Raw genomic sequence first — 27,930 nt, 5'->3', positions numbered from 1 at the left:
ACAATAACGTAAGTTAATGGAAACTTAATTGCTTAGTAAACTATTTAAAGCTAGGCTTTGTGCATACTAAAATTAATAACGTAAGTTTACAGCGGATATGAAAAACTAGTGTTTATTTTTATATGAAAAAATTAAACAGATGTTATCATGGTTACTGTCACATAAAATGCTTCTACTTAAGGTCAGGAATAATAAAATCAAAGTGGCCAGTACGACAAAACGCCAATTTCATATGTAAGGAGAATATACATCTATACTAATATTATAAAGAGGAAAGGTTTGATTTTTTGTTTGTTTGTTTGTATGAATTGAATAGGCTCCGAAACTACTTGGCAGATTTGAAAAATTCTTTCACTGTTGGAAAGCTACATCATTCCTGAGTGACATAGGCTATATTTCATTTTCAAAAAAATAGGCATCCTTACTAAAATTACGATAACATTAACATTTGTTTATTATTTGATACAATTCTAACAGATGGCGCTGAGTTAAAGGTAGTAGTTTGGCAAGACGACGTTTGCCAGGTCAGCTAGTACACAAATAAATAAATATATCAATGGTGCTTCTGTATCTGTTGTATAATCATTTGTAATTTAATAGACAAGTAGGTGATCAGTCTCCTGTGCCTAACACACGTCGTCGACTTTTTGGATCTAAGGCAAGCCTCGGTTTCCTCACAATTTTCCTTCACCGTTCGAGCGAATTTTAAAAGCGCACATAGAAAGTAATTGGTGCACACTCGGAGATCAAACGTACGACCTCAAGAAGAGAGTCTTACGCTGTAGCCACTAGATCAACACTCTTTTTAAATCTGTCAATATTTCGTTAGAAATTTAAATATTGTAGAATTGTTTGATGATTTGCTTTTTTTTTAAAAAGAGTACCGAGAGTTTTTACGCCGGCTTTTCTCTCGGCCAACACCCTCTGTCTTCTCTGCCGATGAGTAGGGATGCCAACAGGTTCGAATTTAATGACGTGGAATAAGTGATACCACCATGTTCCAAAATAAACATATTTTATTTTATTTCCAGCCAGTTGTTATTGATTTGAAAAGCCTTAATGGCCAAGAATACATATTAAATTGCATGAAACTACTTCAAAATGACATTGTCTATGAACAATGGCGTCTGTCCTAATAGATTGGTGTCTTGATATGATCAAGTATCATAAACATACAGAACAAAGACTTTGTTAGCTGAGCGTAACAATATTAGGTCGGTGAAAGTGTGAAATGTATGTTATATATATTTTTCCCAACCTGCGGCACTCAGTGGTCTCATAAACTTAATTATAATAATGTATTATTTTGCTTAAGACGTTGGTTTTGTGGTTTAATAAAAGTAATAGTCTAAGATCCGGCTGCAGGATTAGTGCATTCATCGGTTATTTGCTAAAAACCGAATTTTTATGTATATTAGTAATTAGGAGAATATATATGTATGTACTAAGTTGCCTATCAAAATTTTGATATTTTTTATTAAATTAATTTTAATTTATTTTTGGAATAAAATTTTGTTCAACTGTTTTTTTAATAAAATATCTTCTACATCACGGCAATTTACCTGAAGATTTAAAAACAATTCAGGACAGGTGTTATTTATTTATTTATAGCCTTATATCAGAATCAATATAATTATAGCTATTGTTTTTTGTTGTCTATGATAACTGATTCTGTGTGCCCACTGGCAAAGGCCTCCCCCATTTTTACATAATAACCAAAATTTTTTTTAAGTTAGAGGGAAAGGGAGTTAGTCAGACGAGGATGGCGATGTACATAGGGAAGAATAGAATAGACAAAATAAAGAATACAGGTTTAAGAAACCTGAGGTTGCAGATTACAGGAAAAAATAAAAAAACTTTAATGAAATTTTCATTGGTGGCGAGAGGAACGTTCCAAAGTTAACGTTCCATTTAAGGTGGTCTAATTGGAATAAATTATTTGATTTATAATAATAATAAATAAGAAAGCAGCAGGTGGCACAGTGCTTACAAGAATGGCAGGATTTGCAAGTCTTTGTCGATAAAGGGCAGACAGATATCTAAAAAGATTGAGATAGAAATATAATAGTATTTAAGTTTAATAGTATCTGTAATAAAAGGCTTATAAGATTTCTTAAAATCAATGAATTCATCACAGACATGATCATTAAGAAATTAATGTAAGGTTTGGTTCGAAAAAAGGTTATTGTACTAACACTATTTAATCAATCTCAAAAATGACTTTTCATCAATCATCTGCAAACGGACAGCCTCACTGATGCGTAGGATTCGTGCGAGTACCAACAATATCCTAATGGTTATAGGGTGGGTTCATGCCCATGTGCCTGGTGGCTCGAATCAACGTAGACTTATGAATTATGTATTTAAATGTTTATAATAATTTTGCTAACATAGTTATAGGTATTACTATACTAACAATATATGGACTTATTAATAGGTCTGAAATAAATGATTTTATGTTATTTATTTATTTAACACCTCAACCTCAACTAGGTTTAAAATATCAAAGCCTCATAAAAGGATTAAATCTACGAACTTGCCATGTATAATCCGAAAATTGTCCATCACTCTTAATTTGCAGACCCGTGCCTTGACGAAAAGGGGATGGCTAACTTTTGTACACGTCAAAGTTTTGACGTTATTATGACACAGCCCCAAAATATGAGATTTTAACTTTACAGTAATTGAAGCCGGAAAGTTTGGATTCCCAGAGTAAAGTAATTAGAAGCAAAATTTAATTTAAAAAATATTTAATAATGAGAAAGTGATAATACAAGTTTCTTAGCACTGTTAGCTTAGACATCAAACGTGAGGGTAGAGTGTTCGAACTTCGGCTTTCGCGTATTGAACATTTGTTCGTAAGATAGAAAAATGTAGTCAGGAAACTGGCATGTCTAAGAGACAAAAAAGACTACACGTAGGCGTTGTTGGCTCATAATATAGAATAAGAATGGAACAGAAGCAGAAAAGTATGTACTCAATACCCAACCAAGTTTAGGATATAATATCACGAGATAATTTTCGTCGTCTTCTTTACGATTAACTTTCCTTTACACAGCAAATCTCATATATACTCGTATATATATATATATCTTAGCACTGGCTAATTTTCTTTAATATTATGATGTCTTGGCAGAGACACATGAATATTACGATCTTGCCTATCTTCAAACTAATAAGTAATTTAAGTCTAACCTAATTTACTAAGGATAGAATAAGAATGTCCAATGACACTGACTATTACGGGTAAGAGGTTCTGTTCTTGTGTTTTATTATTTCACTTACCACTTACATGCACTAACACTAATTAAAAAGTTTTGTCCTTTTCAATCTTCTCACAGGGCCCGTAGTGTCGAGGTACACAAATTGGAATTATAGTTTGGAGTCTACTATACCGTCCTAACAAATGTATTGAAGGTTGAAAAGCCCGGAAAATAAATAACACGAAATATAAATAAAATCAAAATTCAATACATCTCCCATTTCCTCATTACAGGCAATACGGCACAGGAAATTTGTTTGGCGAATGTTTATCGCAGGAAGGGGAATCGGTTAATATTTTATTACATTTTTCTTGACTTGACAAAGAGCCAAACGAAAATATCGTATATCACATTGATTATACGATTCAAATTACAAAATATATTACACAATAGGAATTTTGTGATGGCGTTCCATCTTTTTTTCGTAATGATTTGCGTTATCAGACATCCCGTCATCAGACATCCCGTTTTGAACTAGACTGTCCCCTTTTCCAATTACGAGTCCCGGTGTCCCCGGAATAAACTCTGGGACGCAAAATTGTCCCGTTTTCAAAAAGCGCGCAAAATTTTGAGCCGTAGATTTTAAAAATAACGTGCCAAGAGTTTCATTCTAATTTAAAATCGTTATCAGCTACATATACTAAAGCAAATTTGTTCTTACCTATATGTGATTCGTAACTTTTAAGCCAAAAAACTTTTTCTAAATAAATAACTTTGAAAATGTTTGTTTTCCTTGGCCTAAATTAAACTTATGTTCCGTGTTGAGTCAAAGTATAAATGGTCACTTTATGCACCCGTGGCAGGTCTGCGTTGTAGTGGAGGGTTATGTGATTCCCTACTGTGCTTTACAGCTTTTACTACTAAAACTCTACGACGCTACCAGCAGACTAGACCGGTACACGTTATCAGCGTAGCCCACGCAATCAGCCGTGGAATCGGCTCACAATTGCCATGAATTATGTGGAATGGATCTTGGTACAGCTGGTGCCATCGCATCGGTCAATTGGCCTGGATGCATGCATACGCCTGTGTCGGTGTTCTGTAATACTCAATAGCGGTAGCTCAATAGGGTTCTGATTCCAATGTTGATGCACTTTTTCCATATTATTGAGAAAAGTGTATGAAAATCGAAAGCGAATATAATCATGACGGCGAATATGTCGATTCAAATAATATTTAAGACGTTATAAATAAAAATAGCCTTAAATAATTATCAATTTCATGACTTTTTGATAAAAAAAAAATGTAAATTTCACCATGCGAAAATAAGATTATTTTCCGGTTTAACATGACTATGAATATAAACAAAGACTACTTGTTAATTCATAGATTTACGTATACTGGGCGTTGTCGCAGTTTAATATTCTAATGGAAAAGTATTAATAGGGATGTAATAAGTCTTTAGAGTATATGTTAATTGACAGGCGAGTTGATGACTTTTTATACTCTTTTGCATATAACGCGGTTTCATTTTCATTTTATAAGTATAAATTGAAATAAAATTGTTAGGTTTTTATTATTTTTCTCGCAAGGCTTTTAATTTTAATAAACGGAAAGGTTTTAGCTTTATCATCCAATGTCAAAATAGTGCATCTTCGAATTTCCGAAGAATCTCAATACGCTGGCAACTTATCCAAAAAAAATTGTACTGAAACAACCAGGGCAAAAACCTTAAAACCGTACATTTCAATACAAAATCGTTTGGTTAGGTAGCCAGCTACGTCTTAAAGATACTTGTTTGTAATCATGGTTATGAATAAACGATGTTTTACTGAGCTTAACTTTTGTGACACAGTATACACCGCAGATTACCGAATACATTGACTATTGGACTGAATAATCGTTAAATAAAATAACATAATATACACAGTTAAAGCGAAATACATCATATTAGTATAAAATGTTTTATGTGAATATTCCCCTGACCCAGGAACGGTTCCGTATATAGGTGGACTTGACAAGCGTCTTTGTCCCACAGATCATTAATTCAAGTTAACTAGAACGCTCTTTTCAAAAGCCTCGTTGTAATATCGGTCAATATGTCGTTGATAAACGAGGTCCCATCATGGAAAGTCTATTAATCTATGCCCACAATAGATGCAGATTAACTGCAGTCAGCGGCAGCCATCTCAATAAGACGTTAATTGACGTTTTGCTTTGTTAAGGCTTGGTGAAAAAGCGACCTCGCTTTTAATAATTGGTTTACTTTTTTAATATTAAATATATCTAACTTATTTGACCACCTCTGTTAGAATTAATAATAAACGGTTCTGTCATATTCTGTTACACAATATTAATTTATTTAATTACTATCCAACTTGAAATGGAAATTATTACTTAGACCTAAGTAGTGGAATTAGATAATATTTATTGACTCGTAATCTACGTCGTCGCGAATCTCTTAGAGAAATATAAAAAAATATATAGGTATTATGAATGGCTTGTCAATTCATTAAGGCATGTAACAAAGAATCATTTTCTTTATTTTAAGTGTGTTTTCCTTCATTTTCGTTTAAAATTTGTAATATAAATTGGTATTATAAATAAAATACAATTTTTTAAGACAGTTTAAAAGTTTTTTTACAGTGTATATTTTATTTATTATTTTTAGTTTTCTTACACATGTTAATTGAGAACAATCATATACTTATGAAAGATATTATACAAAGGATATACACGTGCGGAAATGACATGAGAAATTAAAAAGGCTCGGCGCTAACCAGATGCAGATTATCAACAAGATCAACATTAAAAATAAAATATATTTATGACTTTTGTATAAACTTTTTGTTACAATAGTAATTGTAAACCAAAGGTTAATGCTACTTTTTGCTACAACAAAATAGTGTGTATTCACATATTTAGGAAAATTTTCGATTTATGCTATGGTTGAAAATAGCTGACAACGTTGTGGGCTCTCGTAAACATCGCATCAGGATGTAATTAAATTGCCAACGAAATAAAATTACGCGGCCTATAATTTTTATTACTCAAATTATTATGTCTCTCTAATATTAAATTAACATAATGTCAGCGGGTAGAATATGAAACACCACACCTAAATTATTATTTTTAGAAATATTGGCAAGCATTTTAGATTTACTGGTAGTTTAAAATTTGTAGAATAGCAACTGTGAAATATGCGAGTTTTTTAAATTAAAACGATTTATTCTAAGTAATTATTTTCCTTTTTAAGTCTCAGTATTTTCTTGAAAGGCAGACTTTCAAACCTATACCTGCAAGACTGGTTACCGTCTCACGATGTTATTTCAAAACAAAATAGAAATCGACTATCATTGTTCGTAATATCAAATAGACTGTAATTCAACCTGTTACGGCGATGGTAGATTTTGTAGCTAGAATTATTTTGGTGAACCGACCACTAGAAAGCGCTTCACTGTATGAAATTAAAACAGCTACCTGCGTACACTATATTTTGAACTCTTTAATAAACGGGTTTATTTTTAAAGAATATACATAAATAAATACGTAATTTTGGTTGTTATTCGGAGCTAATATTTCTTATATGTTTTGTATATAGCTATTCGATCATTTTTATTTCCGGCAAACAACATTGTTTCCTATTATTTTTATCAAAAGCTGACAAGAGATTGGCATTTCTAAAATCTGAGATGAACAAAGTTCCGATCATGTAAACACCGCTTTGTATATTTTTAATATTAAAAGTTTCACATTTAAATATACATGTTTCGTTTCTACTACTCACCTAGCTAATAAGGTAGCATCCATAATTTGCGGCTGCCGTGCATCAACAATGACGACATGCGGAATCCGCGTTTCTAGATCTCTGCGAAAAGCTTCCAGAGCTTCCCGTGCGCTTCGCACGGATCGCGCTTCGCCGCCAGCGCGCGCAACTGCATTGCAGGCGGCGGCGCACACGCGGGATGCACGTTCGGGGAACACGCATAGTAACTGTAAATTAAGTATATTCTTAAACACATATTTAGTCAATATATTGATGACTTATATACACTTATCACCATTCAAATATTTTGAGTGCAAAAGTTTAAGAACTAGTCAACACTGCGAAAACAAGTTTTGTGTATTAAATATATATAGTATAATTATTTATGCATATATACAGTTGCCCCATTAGACCTAACAACAGGAACAAGGCCAGACCAATAGAGCGATGGGCCGACGGGATCGAAAGGGTAGCTGGAAGAAGTTGGATGGCAATGGCACAAAATAAAAAAAGGTGGAAAAAGATGGAACAGAGCCGACGAATAAAGGCTTTTTTGTTATTATAACGTGAATATAATTAAAAAAAGAGATGTATTATTTCTTCCACTTTTTACTAAATAAGTCACAGTACACTTAATTTAACAATTTCGAAAAACTTGTAATGTTTGGTTACTTTATATACTTAGATAATAAGACAAAATATTTATTTGCTTGCCGACATGATTGTAAATTTTGCGTTTTCTAGTTACTTATAGTATAATTTATGTTTCAAAATTACATTAGTTTATACCATATTAATTACAATATCAATTACAATATTAATAAAATTACAAAACTATTAAACCGATAAGGTAGAATCAATATAATTAAGTATAACCATTGACACTATTTCAACCCCTCTTTTTTCTCTGCCACCTGACACTAATGCTATGAATAAACATGTTATGTAAAGGACTTTAAATACATGTAAGCGGAGATTATGTATTAACGTGGATTAAGCAAATTGCACGTCCACACTCGGCGATGCCGTCATGTAATCTGCACAGATTACATGTAATTTCTATTTCATTAAGAATTCACTGGACATTTAAGATATAAATCCATGGAGTAAATTTGTCAAAAATCGTATACAACATGAGAAAATTTCATTACGAATTTGAAACATTTTATGCCTTTCTGAATGCCTTACAATTATTACATATTTCGTTTGCGACTAAAATCTCCTGTGTTTTCCTTTAGCTTTTGCTGTATTATTTTCTTTCATTATCAATAATAATATTAACATTTAATATTTATGTAAATATTATGTTTTTAACTAGCGTATCCCTTTGTTTCCTGTTTTTTTTCTTGCGTGTAGTTTCCTTGAAACTGGCTTAAAGCCATAAAAAACAAAAAAAATTATGCCTGGAATTCCCTATCTTTTGTTTTTAGTAGACGACCCTCGTTTAGTCTTTAATAAATTCAAATAGCGAGGGGTATGTTGGGGATGAGATTTATAAATTTATGTGTGACCTGCGATGTCATCCGCTTCAATTTGGTCTGTCTTTTGGGACTTCAAATTATGCCACCTAACCGGGGAAAATGTCCGTAATATTTATCACAATTAAACAATTTATTCCAGCAAAGCACATACATATTGCACTCACTCATTCACCCACACACATACGCGAGTTACACAAAACAAGAAATTGGGAGAAGTTGTAAAAATCAAAAAATTATTAACTTTGTTATGAAATTACGTTTTAAGTTTATTTCTTCTTTTACATTATTAATACCTTGTTTACTTTCTTATACGATGAGCAAAAGATATATATAATAATTATTTATATAAAAACTTACTTCTAGAGGTTCCGGCGGTGCGTAGAAGATTGCTGACGGAATTGGCGCTGGTGGTGGTGATCTGTTCTGCAAAGAGAATTGTTGTAAGAAACACGTGTTAATGACGACATTCTACTAACATTGTTTTAACTTATGTAATGTTTTCTTTAAAACAATAAAGGCATGAACTTGGACTGGGCATATAATGAGGTCAAAAACAGAATGGTTTCCCACAGAGAGGAGAGGAAAAGAGTTGACGTCCTCTTTTCCTAACTTTTCATAAAGAAAAGGAACCCGATTTGCTGGAGAATATTAGCTCGTAAAAGAACGGCTGCTGATAACTAGCTTGCTATAAAAATAGCTGTATATATGTATTTGGCTAGTTAATAAAGGTTTTGTATAATTTAGATTGTTTCATTGTTTGTCAGAACTACTAATAAAAATAAGGAACATAAACTAAATAAGAAGCAAAAGTAATAAAATACTTATATTGAACCAATTCGACTTAGGGTCCTTCAAGAAAAGAGCGTACAAATTCTTAAAAGGCCGGCAACGCACTCGCGAGCCCTCTGGCATCGAGAGTGTCCATGTGCGGCGGTATCACTTAACATCACGTGAGCCTCCTGCCCGTATGCACCATGTTCTATAAAAAAAAATACGAAAATACGCCTTACAAAAAACTAAATTAACTATCAACAATATTAAAATAGACGGTTTCAGCAATAGCAAAGCTAAACGAGGCCATTGAATTAGTGTTGTAATATGAAACAGTGCTATATTAACACAACGCTGAATATCAATAAAATAATCAGCTCATTAATCATATTTTATCGTTTGATCAATCAAAAAAACGAATTTTTACATGTTTTGCAAACAAGATTAACAAAACTGAAAATCATTTTGACATTTCTTCAGTAGCCATTTCAAGAAAAGCCCTGTTTAAATGTGTAGTACCTACTCGGATTGAAACGATTTTTTATCATACAGGGGATAACGGACACTCTCAATGCCAGAGGACTCGTGAGTGCGTTGCCGGCCTTTTAAGAATTGACGCTGTGTTCATAAAGAACCCGAAGTCGAATTTGTTCAATAGAAGTATTTGATTTTTGTTGGTTATGACAAACAATGTAATAATCTATGTCATACAAAACCGTGTTTTCTGTAAAAGTTTTAAAGCTATTTGTGTCATATATCTGTCTCCTTAGGGCAAGTTATACTTTACAACTCTGCATTTTGTCTTTAAGCCGATTTATATGTAAATATAAATTTCTTGTTAAATAAGTTATAGATAAGTTAAAAATATATCAAATGACGTATTCAACATATCAAAAAAGAATCGACGTCATAATCAGCTGATCGATCTTTAAAATCGTATCGTTATCGGTTAATCTAAGAACTGATCACATTTTTATATCCTTAATATGACTATTTGAATACTTTTGATAAAATGAGATAGTGCAAAACGTCAGAATCGTTGTGTATCTACTACTCCACTCGTTTTTATTATACACTTTATTGTATACAATAAAACGTGGTACTATAGTGGCTGTAAAAGCCTTGGACACCATGGCCTGTATTGCCATGTGCAGGCCGTATTTCTCGCTACGACGCGCTCAACGACATTACACCCTACTCCCTCAATATTCTAGGAAAAAACCATTGGTGCTCAGCCGGGGATCGAACCTACGACCTCATGAGAGATGCAGGCTGATGCCACTAGGCCAACGCTGCTCATTTAAGAGAAATATTAATATGGATTGTCCCACGCATCGTTTTCTGCCAATACCCAGTCGACTTTCACGGAACTCAAATAGAAAGGCAATTAATGGAAAGTAAGATATTAGTGATTTCTTTCAATGTATTTCTTGTGTACTAGAGCGATTGCTTGAATAAATGATGTGAGAATCAGTGATTTGGTGTCTTTTTTTAAATCCAAATGTGATATTTGTGTCAGTACATGGCTTTTAATGCCAGACTGATGGTGTAAAATTTCGCAGTATTCGTTGTAGTAGAACCTTGAATAATATAAAGAAAAGTACCGCATATAACACGGTATTCTCCCCATGTAATCGTGAAGATTTCTCAAGTAATGATTTGTCAAAAACTAAATAACTTTATTAAAATCGGTTAAACGAGAGTAATCTTACGCGTTATATTGTTAGTCAGGTTGACTGACATATGTATGCTTAAACTAATTTTTAAATAAGACGATTAAAATGGTTGTAACCGGTTATGTTTTTTCTTAAAATCGTAATTAATCCTTTCACTACTAGATTATCGTACTTGAATTTAATGCAAATAGTTATTAATTAAATTATCGATCAAATAGATATGTTTTTAGAAAGTAAACCGGTTGAAAACTGTCAGATTTTAATATTTATATAATGTATGCTTGACGTAATTTATTAATTTTTGTTAGTTAACGACTAGAGGTGTAGGTATTTGTGATATGTTTGCGTTTTGTTCTTACTATAATGTAAAATGCCTGCTCGAATTAATAAATAAATAATAATTATTTATCATAATATTTCATGTCATGTGAAGTAGGGTGTAACTGCAGTTTGCAAGTATATTGTAAATTAAAAATGTCTCCCAATGTGGCAAAGTTTCTTGCCAGTTCGTTCGTTCTTTCTTCGCTCTTGATTATTACTTGAAATATGTAAATTCAGAGTCACTTAACTATTTATTTATAATAAGTGAACAGTCAGTAAAAAGTTGTTGACTTTGCTTTTGACTTATAATTTGACGAATTCGATTCCCAACTGGGGCTAATCACCTGCTATACATTTCAATAATAACGACGGAGATAATTTCATTTCAAATTTCCAAACAATATTTGAAAAATACAGCTATTTCTATTATTATTCCAATTAAACGTATTAAATAATTTAATTCGCAACCGTCTTGCAAATGGAGTCATTGACCTAAACTGCATAATAATTGGTTGACGTGATTTCGGTTGCCATACGCTACGTAATTCTAGTTAACATTCTTTGGATGTCATAGCAACACTGACAGACATAATACTTTGAGAAAAACTAAGAATTCAACCATGTTAAGTTTTATACTAAGCTTCTAAAGTGCGATGCTTTCTATCACTTAGTGAGAAGGTTCAACGCTATCCCCACAGGATTCTTGGGATAAAGGAGCTTAACGATACCTTACACAACTTTGATACTTCAATCGTCCAATCCTAATCAGTACCAACTGAGTTTGTGAGGTTTTTTTTCTTATTACATAGGTTACAAAATAATAATGAAAGCAAACTTTACTTACTTATTTTTAAGTACATTATAAAAGTGGTAAGTGGAAAATAGAACGTAGGCTGGGCAATGTTTTAAAAAACGAATGTTTGAAAAAAATCCTATAAATTTTTACTAGGAAATATTCTATTAATGAACTAATTACTAATAAAGCTGACAGACTCGCATCTCAATAACACATTTTTAATTTGAGATTTTTGCAGTATCATAGTTCCGAATTGATTACAGGCTGACACAGCATGCGCTGAATAATTAAATGTTAATCACTACAAATGTGGCAAGAACCTCATCTTATGTCAAATAATACCCATGGCCACTCTCAATGCCAGAGGGTTGGCGAGTGCGTTGACGGCCTTTAAAGAATTGGGACGCTCTTTGCTTGAAGGACCCGAAATCGAATTGATTCGGAAATATTTCAGCGGGCAACAAGTTATTCAAGTAGTTTACTCTTGAAGTAATTTTGAGAGTTCCTAGTCCTTAATAACATATACATATATTTTTTATCAATAACTTTTTAAACGTTTAAAAACTGATTACAGATTACAAAGATCCTAAGCGTAATTCAGCGGCCGACCTTGAACCTTACGAAGCTTGATTGAGTATTCATCGTTGTTCACACTTCACATTACCATAATATCTATGACATAACGTGCTAACTGCATTGAAGAGCAAACTCTTCTCTCTTTTGTGAATGTATTAATTCATTTGACAAATTGGTTATTGTAAAATAATATTTAATTATAAAGTTTAATACAGTATTATTATTATATAATTATTAGTACAGTAGTATACAGGGCGTCCCACGGCGATGCCACACGGAGGGAAAGTACCTTAAATATTAATGATAGGATATTTTACTGAAAGAAGACATCGTTAAATTTTTAATAATAAGTAGAACTGCATTCACAGATTTTTTAAAAATTTCCTACCTCAACCGGGAATCGAACCCGCCAAATGTGACAGTAAAATTACATGTATTTTATAATAGCGTTTGAATGGGCTACTCATAAGCATTATTTTTTCCTTAGTAACCTAGCATATTAAATGAAACTAAAAACATAAAATTTTACATTTTATTAAAAAAAAAAATTATCAAATGCTCAAAATGTGATCCGTTCTGTTGTATACAAATTCTCACTCTTTTAATAATTTCTCTCCCTGTCGATTTGACTGTCGGCAACGCACTCGCGAGCCCTCTGGCATTGAGGGTGTCCATGGGCGGCGGTATCACTTAACATCAGGTGAGCCTCCTGCCCGTTTGCCCCCTGTTCTATAAAAAAAAAATTTACTTATTTTTGCATGGTGGATGTTTGAAATAATACGTCTAAGTTCATTTTACACCTGCACACTGTTGTACCGGTTCCTGTAAACTAAATATTTTACATAACCCCATAAAAAAATCAAGTGGGGTTAGATCTGGGGATCTCGGTGGCCATCTAATTTGTCCAAAAGTGCCGATCCAGGAAGGAAAATGTTCATTAAAAAAAATATTTAGTTTACAGGAACCGGTACAACAGTGTGCAGGAGTTACAAAATGAACTTAGACGTATTATTTCAAACATCCACCATGCAAAAATAAGTAAATCGACAGGGAGAGAAATTATTAAAAGAGTGAGAATTTGTATACAACAGAACGGATCACATTTTGAGCATTTGATAAATTTTTTTTTAATAAAATGTAAAATTTTATGTTTTTAGTTTCATTTAATATGCTAGGTTACTAAGGAAAAAATAATGCTTATGAGTAGCCCATTCAAACGCTATTATAAAATACATGTAATTTTACTGTCACATTTGGCGGGTTCGATTCCCGGTTGAGGTAGGAAATTTTTAAAAAATCTGTGAATGCAGTTCTACTTATTATTAAAAATTAAACGATGTCTTCTTTCAGTAAAATATCCTATCATTAATATTTAAGGTACTTTCCCTCCGTGTGGCATCGCCGTGGGACGCCCTGTATAGTTAATATGTCAAATGGAAAAGACTAACTGCCCACGACATAGGGAATCCGAGTTTCTAATGCACTCTCTCTTTAACTATACATTATTTTTTAATACGCATAGTAAATCATACACATGATGGCGGTCATTTCTATTACAGACAAGATAAAAAATATCTCAAGAGAAAATCCTGTTTACGAATTTGTAATTTATTTCCGGAATGTTTGAGTTACAATAGGCCTTCTCTCAGGCATAGGCAGAAAACTGAGTGAGTGATACTCACTAAAACACTTCTTATTCTACGCCTTGCATTCTAGGCACCAACAGTTCAAAAGGTTGAGCTTTGTAGGCGAATAATATACGAACCATCTACAGCATTAACTTGACTAACATGACTTGCGTGCCATTTGTTATCTCTGCTATTCCAGGTATTAAATATAAATAGAAATTTAATCATTTCTAGATTAGGCACTTGCGCCTGTTAGAATTTTATTGGAATCCAATCAAAGTTATACTAATAATTCAAAATTCTATTTAGTAAAGTATTTTTTTTACGCTATTTAACACCATCTTTAGTGGAATACAGTGGAATTTGAAACATTTGGTGTCTCTTAAGTTACGAAGACGCAGACGGTTCGAACTGATTGTATCTGTAAGATTGGCAATAGCCTTCCAACTAATTTAAAACCATTCCTCCGAAAACCGAAATTGGTGCTTTACCGTTTTACATTTGCATATTTTCCTCGCTGTATTTTTATTTATATGATAAAAAGAAACTGTATCTCTTGTTGTTTTTGCATGATATTCCAATTAAAAACTTGGAAGTCCTTGGCATTAACTATCAAATAGAAATCACACCAGCCATTTACATTATAATGTTATTTACCTACTGTGTGCATTTTATTTTTCTCTAGACATTTATACTGTATGTGGTAACAAAAGTCTTTATATAATCTATGCATCTATTCGAACCACAGATTGAATACCTATGAGCATAAGCAAGGAATTGCAAAACAAAGTCGTTTAAATCTAAATGTGGGGCAGTATCGCCTATTAAGTAAGGTATAGGATTGTGAAACGTATTCAGTATTCATTGCTAGAGATTTGTACGTGAGCTCCTCGCCACGTGGGAGTTTCAAGCAATTCTGCAGATATTTGCTACTTGAGCACTGATACTATAGAGATCGCATATCCTCAATTGGCATCGGTAATTCGATGTGTGTATTATACTACCAATATTGTACTATACTTAATTAAAGGTAAAATTTAAGACATTAAATTGGGTCTATTGGGTCAACATATTCTTGAAGCCTATAGTGAGTATGTACGAAAAATATAAACGATTGTAAAACAAATGCTGACTTTCACCAGTATAATATTCGAAACATAACTAATTTAAGCGTACGGGCAATTAGGCTCCAGAAGATAAACCACTCCTTATATGGAAATTGTATCAATTTATACAAAAAACTCCCAAACCAAATTAGATAATTAACCACAACATAAATTAATCAATAAAGCTTTTTATAAATTTGACTTATATTTAAATGTTCCTAATCCTTGGGATTGATTTGTGCCACTTGAAATAACTTGTATTTTTTTATAGAATAGGGGGCAAACGGGCAGGAGGCCTGATGTTAAGTTATACCGCCGCCCATGGACACAAATCTCAGCGATTAAAAAGAGCGGATAGTTTCTTGCCATTTCTTCTTGCCCGTTATACGTCCTTGACTTGCGAACTAAATGTAAAAGAATCAATTTATATTTTTTTATGTTGACGTTCATAAGTGTACTTGTGAATAAAGTTAACTAGGTATATGACTAAAGTTATTTTGAGTTTGAGGTTAAAAAGTGTAGTATAAAAATTCCGTGACTTTACAAACTTAAACAGGCAGATCACTAAATCATTTTTTTATACAAAATCGATCACTATAACTAAGGTGGGTTATCTTAAATATGTGATAGACAACCAAAAACACCGACATTTTTGTTAAAAATATTATAACAGTACTTGTAAACAAAAAATTTATGTGTATCAAAAGTATAAATGAAGTCACGGCAATTAATATACCTTAATTATGCGAACCGATCTAGATCACATATAATAATGAATTCAAGGAACTTTAAGAGGAATTCAAGTTAAATCGAGACTTATTACAAAAGGAATTAATTATATTTTAATTAATTAAGCTAAAGCTTCCAATGAAGCTATTAAAACAAGTAATTAGTGTGCACGCTGCAAGTTGAAACCAGGTACATGGAGTACTCTTAATTCTCGATCGAGTAATGAGCTGTATCGTATGTACCATCAAATTATCTCGAATCTTTTATATACCTCTTAAAAATATTCGACATCATATATCCAAATATACCAACAACGCAGGTTTATTGCTCTGAGGTTTAAAACATATAGACAAAACATTTTACTATTTATGCATATAAAAATTTAATTCAATCTCTTTCTCCCCTAGTAAACCATGTAAACATAGACATTACATTTATTACTAACAAAACACACCCACATAAATGTGAAAAATAACAACGATAAAAAATAAAATAAAAAATAAGGTATGCTTCAGGTATGTAAAGCGTGTGTGCTGTGGTTGTCCTAGCTCAGTATTATGCTGAGAAGCACAGTGTTCCACAGCACTGGTCATTCTGCCAGAGATCACAAGAGCTAGTTTGCGCCAAAAATCCATCCAAGAATGGTGGCGTCAGAAGAACAAAAGACCGCACGGCTGCCCACGGAAAAAGGTTCCCAGTGAAAGCAGAGAGCCCACTTTAGGGCGTACTGAAGGAAAATGGAGGAGGGTTACGTCCAGAAATGGACCAAAAAGGGCTGATGATGAAGCCATAAAAAGTATTTCTCAAGTATATCAATTGCATACAAGTTCTTCAGTCTGATATGTATTTATCGTTCATACATAATGATTCTTAAAACTTTGCGCAAAGTAATGAACACTGGCTAAAATTTCGCAGCATCTTAAATTTCCCATGTTATATGCACAGTTTTTTAATAATATTGATTAAAATCTACCTTAATACTTTTAATAGACAACTTTGAGTTTGAACTTAGGATAAGTTCCATTGGGTCACTTAATATTGTAAGATGACGTAAGAAGATAAGATGACGGAAATAATAGAATGTTATAGTCTAAGATCCGGGATTAGAAAAATATACCCTCATCTGTTATTTAGATGAAACAATTTTTTATAAGCAAATTTCAATATCATGAACTCATAAAAACAACCTCTGCCATCATAATACTACATGTAACTAACATGAGAAAGAAAAAAATAAAAATAAATTAGTTGTTAATTAATTACTATTAATTGCAGCAGTCTTATGATGGCAGAAGTTGTTTTTATAAGTTCGTAGTTTATAAGTTTTTATAAGTATGACATTGAAATCAGCTTATAATTTTTTTTTCTCATCTAAATAACAGATGAGGGTATATTTTTCTAATCCCGGATCTTAGACTATAAAGCGCACACGTTCCTGTTAACTTTTCAAGTCACGCTCTCCCCCGAATCGTTTAAATAAATTCACCAAAACTGCAAACAACTTTATTTGGGCAAACATTTTTAATGCCTTTCAAATATTTTGAAATAACAATAGTAGTTATAATTATTTAACGAAAATATATCTGTTTTCAAAAAACAGATGAACCTTCACACCCTGTTTTATGAAAAAATCTCTAGATTATTGAGACTATACTATACTATACTAGACTCTTTTTATTGATTATTTGTATTATTAGCCACACAATTGTCGAACGTATGATAAGTTTCATTAGGTATAAATATTTGAATCAAGATATTTTCGTATCAGACGAGTGGGAAGGTCTCAAGAGACTGCCCACACTGTATTGTTATGTGGGATAAAGATTTATATGAAAACAGAAAATCAATATATTCAAAATCAAAAATATTGTTATTTCAACCCAAGATCTAACAGTATTTACAGGAAATTCATATGAGTATATAATAACAGTATTTCCATTTTATGAAAGACAATATTGACCAGTATCGGTACGTAAGTATCTACTGCAATATCCTGTCTTTGTTGGTTTGCTTGAGAAAAATTCAATAAATCTTTGTCGCATGTTATATATTTGCGACATTGCCTCACTTTCATGTTGTAGTGGCTATTCAAAGATTGGCAACCTCGCCTAGACATCGGGCCGAAAGATTTAAAAAGCGATATCTCTCGGATATTTTCCAAACATGACGAATTATTAGGAAAATATTTGTTCCTTAGCAATGATTTATATTATTTATACTGTAATTTAGTTCATAGCCTGACAGGACTTTCGCATTTAAACAAATATGATTTATATTATTAGATCGCTTGTCAGTCTCCCTGATTCGAGAACGCTTTAAATGTGAAATGAAATACTTTAGCAACAATAATTTAGCAAATTAGTTTGAAAGTGTCAGAAATCGTGAAATTCGTAAGAACATCAAACAAGATGAGTATTAATTAAAGATATTTAAACAAAGTTTTATTCACAGAAATAATACGTATGTTTTTATAGATGTGTATTTGGTTTGATCCATCGGGAGAAATTTTAAATAAACTTAATTTTTATAAAATATTGACAAGATTTAATTTCTATTTATTTATTCATCTTTACCACATAATATATAATTCTATATCTACGGTATATGTTCTTCTTTTGTCTAAAATGTATGACAATTAAGGTAAACATTAATGTTAAAAAAAATTGTTTAGCAGAAAAAAATTTAGCTTTCTTGAAAATCAGCCCACTATCGAATATATCCAGTTTTTGATAAGTACTGTTTAATCCGTTTAAATAAAAATCAATAATATCTAATATACATTAATTTTGGTGTAGTATATATTGCAATTCCTAATGTGGTCTTTAATGATTAGCAATGGCGTCAGGAAAATAAATGTTTAAATAAAATTAATATTAAAATAAAGAGAATCAAAACATCCCTCAAAAATATTTTATAACAATAGTACAAATAAACTTGAAATTGTATTTCGTCGTAGTTTTCTAATGAGATTTAATACCCGACAGAGTTAAGGCTTCAAAGGTATCGATGTTAGTATCAATAAAGAAATGCAGCCTTTGTAAGAGTATTTCTTAGAAGTATGATGAAATGGATCTTCACTATGTAATTTAATAAAGTATTCTGAGGTATTATGAAGGCTTTAATGTTGCCAGGTTAGTTTCATTAGAAAGATAAGATATTAAATTACGTGGCAATATGAGTAAAAATGGGTAATGATTTTGTTATTAATTTTCCGTTGGATGACATCAGATTTTTTTTTGTTTTATAATCATTTGTCTAATAGGCAAATAGATGATCAGCCTACTGTGCTTGTCACACGCCTTCAATTTTGTTTTTTATGGCCGGTTTCTTAACGATGTTTTCCTACACCGTTCGAGCGAATGTTAAATGATGTGCATAGCCGGGGATCGAAGCTACGACCTCAGCGATGAGAGTCGCAGGGTGAAGCCACTGCACACGACATTTGATGATCTTTAATTTTATTATATTTTTTATATAAGTCGTTCTCGACAATAAAATGCTACGAACCTTCAGTAACTGTTGGACAGTTGCATAAGTTTTATTAAAAGAACAGATGCCTCATCTATAATCATTTCAACTTTCAAAAATTGCGTGACGATTTCCAATAAGTATTATGAAGCTAAAAGTTTAATTAATAAATCGGAGCGGATTAATAAAAACTTTGTTTAATTGTATCGGCTTTTATTGGTATTGGATTTATTAGCTTGCTGGATTCTTATATGGTAAGAAGAAAATCCTATTACGAAACGAAATCTATAAACCCTTTGGCATGTATAACAAAACATGAATTCTTTGTAATTTGTAATATTTATTGGCTAAGCTTCCGACCCTCAAACATTTGAGTGTTAGGACGTGCGTTCTAACTCCGAACCATTTGTTTTCTTAATATTGTAAATGTCTAGTAACATGTTCCTAAAAGAAGAAAAGATACTCTTAAGTCTGGATTTTTATGAGTTTCTAAAAGTCCCCTAGCGGTCTTAATAAACGTTAACGAATTGAGATTACTCCAGTAAGTGTCATAGACAATACTCACCTCTTCAGGCTTATCAGACTCGTTATCAGCCGACTCCTCAAGTATATTAGTCAATAATACACTCGGTCTCATTGATACACGTTTTCTAGCCAAAGAACGTCTCCGCATTTCCGCACTCTCCTCTTTCACTTCATCGCTTATTGCCGCGAATTGTTCATAAAAATTAATAACCCCACTCAAGTCCCCATCATTATTGACGATCTCCTGCTCTGTACTTATAGAAATCCTCTCCTCTAATCGCCTATACCCGTCCTCTGTGTTATTTGTGGAAATATTTGCGGAATGCCCATTATTGTACTCGTATTCCAAATCGAAGCCTCGATCGTCGAAAAGGCTTTTGAATTTCGCCCAACAACCCGTCTTTTTTGCAACACTCTCCTCGATTACACCGTTTTCTTTGTATTCCATTTTTATTATTTCAATGAGCACATTATATACGAAAATAATTCTTTTATAAGCCGTTTATACGCAGCTTTTATTTACTGTCTATATAGATTTGAGGAGTTTAGGTATTAGTTCGTTTAACATTCACGACACATTATGGCACTATCACTACTTTGAATACTTCGCGCGTTAACTGTATAGAGATTTCCATAAGACTGAGGCTAATTGGCTCAGTAATTCTGATAAAATGTGATAAGAGGACATTATTTTAATTTAATCAGCGATTATTACGGCACTGATTACTGATAAATATTTATTTGATGCCATAGCTGTCCATATCTAAATACTGGTAACAATTCGTTATAAATAATAATCGTGATTAAATTGTTCTAAGGTAGTGTACATCACACTTCATGCATTGCAAAATGGGAATATAATACTTCTGGCTTTTTGTTATAAAGATCAAATCTTTTTGAGCCCTACTAGTATTGGTGGTACAGCTTATAATAAAATACAGGCAAAACCAGCCAGGACCGTTAATGAGTGGACTGAACCGCCATCGAAGTCAACACATTTTAAGTAATAAATAAAAATAATATAAATTAAAAACATACATTTGTCTCAGATTGTCAAAGATCCTCTATCAGAAGGAGGCATGGTGAAATAGGACTTATATTCTCGTGGGAACAATCCGCCGGGGAGCTTTTTAGAATAACGCAACATACCCAGTTATTCAAGTTGTTAACAGCCAACATTAGAATTAAAGTGGCACGTGAAGAAGAATTTATCTGATATCAAGATGAGACAAAACAACGTTGTAATGCAAATATACTTATTATTAAATGTAATGTTAACTTATAAGCAAACTCAAACTCAACTCAGTAAGGGCCTGATGGATATCTGCGATCATAATATAAGATGATGATGATATAAGGCCAATGTGTTGGCGATACCAAGGGCCAGAACCAGTCTGTTCCACAGATCTCCGTTAACAAAGACGTTAAGTTTACCGAATGATGCCTCCGACTACCGACATCTTTATGTTCGCATCACATCGCAGCGATATTCTGTATTTAATATTATATATGTTACTATAATTATATATTAGGGATTCCAATCACATCCCCAAGCAGACGCAGATTAAAACCTGCAAGGAAAGGGGAACCGTGGCCGTCCCAGGCAAAACTGGCGCCGTAAAGACTTGGAGCGGGGGATGCTCAAGACCGAACGCGATGGAGACTCACTGTGGACAGGACATTAGGTCAAGTCAATATTTATTTATTTTTTCGAAATTAATATATTTGGTAATATAATGTATAGGATTTTGCATATTTTTTAATGCCATTTGTCACGATGTTTTAACAGAAAATCTACGATCACTTTTGTATGGTGCACAACGATTAGTAATCTCAAATTCAACCACGTTTAACCACGACTATTAAAAGTCCATGATAACAATACCAATTTCAGTTGGGTGTCGTAATACGGCTTCAGGTGAATCATTTAACAATGATGTGTTTGCACACATTGATAACTTCAAGTTTAATTAACAATGAAGAACATGAACACTCACTGTCTTTCACTCTAGTAAATAGAATATAATGTTTATAATTCAAACATTTGTTATTAAATTAAGATTATCATTTATTTGCTTTTATACAACCTTTGATATATAAATCAACTTATTGGCAATTCATTAATTAATTATATTAATGAGTACTGAGATCAAATGTTTACGTTGACCGATGTAGATTCGATATATACATAAAAAAATAAAGAATTGTGTATTGTTTAATTTTTAGACGTCAAGGCAAAATAAAAAATACCACTGAGATAAACAACTGAGCGTTTTTAAAGGTAGTTTAAAGTTTTCGCCGCGCACCTTCACTATGTTCAACCAAAAACCGAAAAGAAGACTTCAGGTGCGCCTCCAGTCCATTTACCTCAATAAAGTCATATCATCAGTGAGACTTTTTCATTCCAATATCTATAAGATTAATAATCAAAATAACGGAATAGTCCAAATTTCATCTTAATTTATATATAACATATGTAGGGAGATAAAGTATGTTTTTTTTTTATAGAACCGGGGGCGAACCGGCAGGAGGCTCACCTGATGTTAAGTGATACCGCCGCCCATGGACACTCTCAATGCCAGAGGGCTCGCGAGTGCGTTGCCGACCTTTTAAGAATTGGTACGCTCTTTTCTTGAAGGACCCTAAGTCGAATTGGTTCGGAAATACTTCAGTCGGCAGCTGGTTCCAGAAAGTGGTGGTGCGCGGCAAAAACTGCCTAGAATTTAATTTTTCTACAAGCGCGCAATTTATTACCAATTGTTCAAGCTAATAGATTATAATAAACCCTTGTACAATTTTAGGTTAACACGTAGTTAAGAATAAAAATATATTTAAACTTACAGCGACATCGACTAGAGGCTCATCTTCAGGTGTAAGAGCGAGGGAGGAGCGGCGACCCGCGCGCGCGCCTGGAGACCCACTCGAACTACCTGCAAAGAAACGGTTTTGACTGTATTTATTTTTTCTATCAGAATAAAATTACGGATTAAAATTACTTGCTGTGTAACTTAAGTACTAAGCAAAGTCTGAAAGTGAAACATGAAGTTTTTTAATTACGCTTAGAGTGGATTTCCAACAATTTTGCTTACCGATAGTATTAAGGAAGGAAAAGTAATTATTTTTTTGTATTTAAAAAGCCCTTTCGGTATAAAATAGTCTAAAAAAGTTTAATTACTTTTAATAAATACTGTCAACATACTTGTATGTTCGCAGAGTGAATTCACAGTAGTGATATTGTGTATATTATGTGTTTAATTTTTATGTACATTATTATATTTTGTTAAATGATTCTCCACATTGTCGTATTGGCATAGGCTGGAAAGATAATGTGTGTATTTCTGAAATGAATAAATAAATAATAAATTTTAATTTTACATAATTACATATTGTTCCTTCACCTTTCGAGCGAATGTTAAATGCGCACATAGAAAGAAAGTCTATTGGTGCACAGCTGGAGAACGAACCAACGACCTCAGGGAGTCTCACGTTGAAGTCACTACGCCGGCACTGTTCATATATCACATATATAATATGAAGAATAACCGAATTGTTTTTAACGCGTCTGTAGATATTTGAGAAATCTTTAATAATTCACATCCAAGCCTTTATTAGTAAAAAGAGGAGTCATTCAGGAGATTGATAACGGAATACACGTAATAAATGTCAAAAGACTAATTAAAATGTTCGCTAAATCTTTAGTATAGGACGTCAAAAAACATTCCAATTAATTATTAAGAAAAACTAAGCGATAAGAACTAGTTTAATTAATCTGCACTTGCAATCTTTATAATGGAGATGACACACTTTCTTAATAATTAAATATTTATGGCCTTTATTCGTTTTCTGAATATTTATTGATTAATTTTACATTTATTTGTTGGTATCAAAAAAAGAATTATACACTAACATCGTTAAATCATAGTATTTTGTTTACTTTGATTATGTTTTGTTTTGTCACCTTTAAGTATTGTTATTTATAGCTAATGCCAGTAATGCTAACTTATATCCCTTTAAGTCCACTTATTAACATAATAACGAATATAATTATTTTATAAAGAAAGTCTCTCCTCGGCGCCCGTCGTTCCACAACTAAGCGATTCTTAAGGCAATTTCTGCCGCACACCACCACTATGTGGAACCAGCTGCTTCGACCACTAATTCGACTTAGGGTCCTTGATGAAAAGAGCGTACCAATTCTTAAAGGGCCGGCAACGCACGCGAGCCTCTGGCATTGAGAGTGTCCATGGGCGGCGGGGAGGTGTAACTTATGTATATATATTTAAACAATATATATATGGCTTTCTGTAATTTAAATAAGTTTAAACTTTCTGTAACTTCACACTTGCAATTTACTATTTGTTTTGTAATGCCTAGAAGATAGGACTATTAGTGGATTGCCCGTTAAACTAATCGTATTTTAATAAAATAATTAAAGTATGCATTATTACTAATGCATTGACGCAGTGAACTACTTGTAACATAAGCACATTCTTGTCTGAAATACAAAACCAATCAGTTTTAGCTTTGTAATCATACACACACATACAACATTCACTCATATTATGTTGAAAATGTGTTGTTAATATGTTGAAAAAACAGCGACTGTCTGTTACCGCGGTGTTCGTATGCAATTTTGACAGGAAGCAACGATTTCATTAAGAGCATTTATCAATCTAACAGATGAAGTAAAAATAATGTAAATCAGCGATTCATTGCAATTATACGATGCAATTGAGTGTGATAAAAAGTGTAATTATTAGTTTTAACAGGTGCTAGTCGAGTCTATATTAGATCGTCGAGGTCATCCAGACTGGTTCGCGTTTTGCCCCTCAATGGTTACACATAGTTACAAAACTCGCAATTTGTGCTCGTAAAAATAACGGTACTGAAATCAATTTTATATTAAGCTTACGAAATTGGAGCGATAACATTAAATATTTGTTATATAATGATACTTATTTTATTTAAAATCAAAGTACAACAAATTAACAGAAATATTTTGTACAAATAAAATATCTGTAAATCGTGATTGATATTTATTTAGTAATCCTACAGCTAACATAAATATATATAATAAGCCAGAGATGGAATACATAATACATTTAACTACAAAAAGGTTCAAAAAATTACAAAAGGAAACAAACAAACAATTATTTAATCATACCCGCTAATGAAGTTTCAGATAAATACGAATGTCGCTCTATGTGAACGTAGTTTAATTTATTCAGTATTTTATTACCACGTGTCGGACATCTACCTAAATTATCGGCATTATCAATTAGAGATGTCAATTATCAAGGATTCGATTAGATAGTAGAATCGTGTCGTACCTTCTTTGTAGTATATAGGTGTAAAACATAAAAACACGAATTCCAAATTCAAATATTACCCACCAGTCTCAATGTCATCACTCCCGCGCCTCTGTAACCATCTTTGCACTATGTCTATACTGGTTTCCTCACCAGCCAGCATTTTCTCTACACATAATTATGTAACGAAAAAAAAAACTAAACCACTCACTCATTCGCTGTTTAACACCACATAATATTACATACTAAAGAATAAATTAAACACGAATGCACTTCGCGCGCAAATTTGACAGCCAGAAATATTATATTTTGTAAATGATAATCACCGCGATGCGAGTAAACAAATGTGCGATTTATTTTTACTTGGCTATGTTTTTTTCGCGGCAATATAGACTTTACTGTCACGCGTTAAATGTCACATGTCGATGTACAGTTTGTGAGACTGCCGGTTGGGTAATGGCTGTCACGGCGGTAGTTCGAAGAAGGGGGGTGGACGAGTGCCTCGTAAGCTTATTGAATTACAATGAAAAGAAACAAATGCCGATAGACTGGTATTTGATGGTACATGGCTGTCAGCTAAATGTTAGGTCGTATTTCGTAACGGAATGTTAGGTAACCGCGGCACCCAAGCCAATTCAAGTTTTACCTGTTAGCCTATTATATCAATAATATGTTTTATTATGGATTGAGATTATCTTGGTAGGATGAAACATTGAATATTTGGAGTTCGTAAATATTGTAACCATGAGATTTTTTTACTAAAACAATTAAATATATCTTAGAATATCATTAAATAATTTCGATTTATAGTCATAGACCCTATCAAAATAACCCAAATTATTTTCATATATCAGTCTCCGTTAGTTGAAATTTTCGCTTACTTTAATTTTTGATAACAACTCAAAGTAGGCAAGTAAGAAATTATAGTACATTTACCTGTATCATGTCCAAAATACACTCCTTCATCGCAATTCAAATTACATTCCGTAAGACGAAAAAGCAAATTAATTAAAAGAAGTATTTCAGAAATTTTGACATTCATACTCGGTTTTCGTTTAAATTTTAACTTCAGAAATGATAATTACATCCTTAATTTACCTTACGAGTTGTAAATATGTCATTTTATCTTGGCAGAAACACCTGTTTCTTTGCACAAATAAATTATAAAAATCAATTATGTGACATTTGACAGCTCTTTCGATAAAAACCTCAGTGCTTTTAGGTTAATGCTTTTAATTTATTATATAAATAAAGTTATTTGGTCAGATCCATTTTATTTTAACACTCGATCAACTACACTTCTTGCATCCATGCTAGCCAGATCATACATTCGCTACAATTCAAACTACAATCGGGCACCTATTGTAATGCAAATATAATCTGGAGTTTCTTCTTGAACCACGATATCTTTCTACATAAATTTAATCTTTATAAAACACTGTAACGACTAAAGAGTATTGCCTGTAATAATTTATTTTTGTATTACTTTAACACTTAAAGAGTTTAAACACATTCTGTGACATAAACACTCTGATATATAGTATTATTTATATATCATATTATTATTAACAAAGTATTATATTACTATAAATATGTTTAAAATAGGCATGTGTATTTTACTCTATAAAATATAAATAAAAGCTGACGACAGCGATGTTTGATTGACATCCAAATTGAAATAAAGCCAATACCTTGTCAAGCCAGGCCACATTTAAAGATAAAGAAAAAAAAATGTTTACACCTATGTTACTTGTGTTTTTTCCCTAAATATATATTTAATCCTTGGTAAGAGGATAAAAAAGTATTGAACTGGTGCCTAAGGAAAAATAAACGCAAAAGAGGAAGACAGTTTAGAAGGTGAATAGATGAAAGAAATATAAATGTATTTCAATGAAAAGTATCGGAAATAATAGGTTTTATCAATGTTTGGTAACCGTTTGCTTTAGCTTCATATCGATTTATGATTCAGGTATACTGATGCACATGGGCTATAGCTAAAAAGCTTATGTTGTAGAAATTTTCGGGTTATTCTTGTTATATCTGATATGACTGATTTTTGAAGGATGATTGATGCTAATGAATTTTGGTAGGTCAAAGAATTTGATAGTTTCGTGTAACTGGGAATATTCCGGTGTTAGACAAAATTATACGGACTATTGACACTTTGTGAGGGGCCTTGTGATTTCATTTGAAGTCAAAGTTAATCTTGTTAGGGCGATTGAATATTTCAACTGTATTGAAGTTAAAAGTTAGTTGAGTTAGTACTTTAGTTAGTTCACTTGACGCAGCGAGCTAAGTCAATTTTAGTGTAGGTAAACTTATACGATACGAGTAAATGCAATTTTTAATGTTTATTTAACGAAAGATTTTTGGCCCAAAATTCACACCAAAATTTATAATAAATAAGTCAGTGAGCTCCACAGTCTTTTTAGATTCGGGCAGAATTTTGGACCTGATTCATGATAATTGAGCCTCCTATGTATACACACCATGGTTTTCTCACGATGTTTTCCTTCACCGTTTGAGCGAATATTACATGCATATAGACAGAAAGTCCATTGCACAGCCGGGGATC

General features: G+C 32.5%; 1 protein-coding gene across 9 annotated transcripts in view; it reads right to left on the bottom strand.

Moving 5' to 3' along the window:
• LOC110995748 (high affinity cAMP-specific and IBMX-insensitive 3',5'-cyclic phosphodiesterase 8) overlaps window positions 1-27,930 on the bottom strand; it is a 117,352-nt gene that overhangs the window by 29,579 nt on the left and 59,843 nt on the right. For 4 of the 9 annotated variants that reach the window (XM_022263053.2, XM_022263057.2, XM_022263055.2 and 1 more), the window contains 3 exons: window positions 22,888-22,976; window positions 8,808-8,873; window positions 6,991-7,196 (listed from right to left, as the gene is read on the bottom strand). In XM_022263053.2, the coding sequence (XP_022118745.2) occupies window positions 6,991-7,196; window positions 8,808-8,873; window positions 22,888-22,976 (361 nt within the window). Of the gene's footprint in view, window positions 1-6,990; window positions 7,197-8,807; window positions 8,874-20,086; window positions 20,669-22,887; window positions 22,977-25,439; window positions 25,802-27,930 lie in introns of those variants that run through there. The other 5 variants (XM_022263049.2, XM_022263050.2, XM_022263051.2 and 2 more) reach the window with 2 other exon arrangements.

This window comes from Pieris rapae, chromosome 1, assembly GCF_905147795.1.
Source record: "Pieris rapae chromosome 1, ilPieRapa1.1, whole genome shotgun sequence".
NCBI classification, from domain to species: Eukaryota; Metazoa; Arthropoda; class Insecta; order Lepidoptera; family Pieridae; genus Pieris; species Pieris rapae.
Note: the sequence above shows the minus strand (reverse complement) of the source record. Positions and strands in the feature narration are given on the sequence as shown.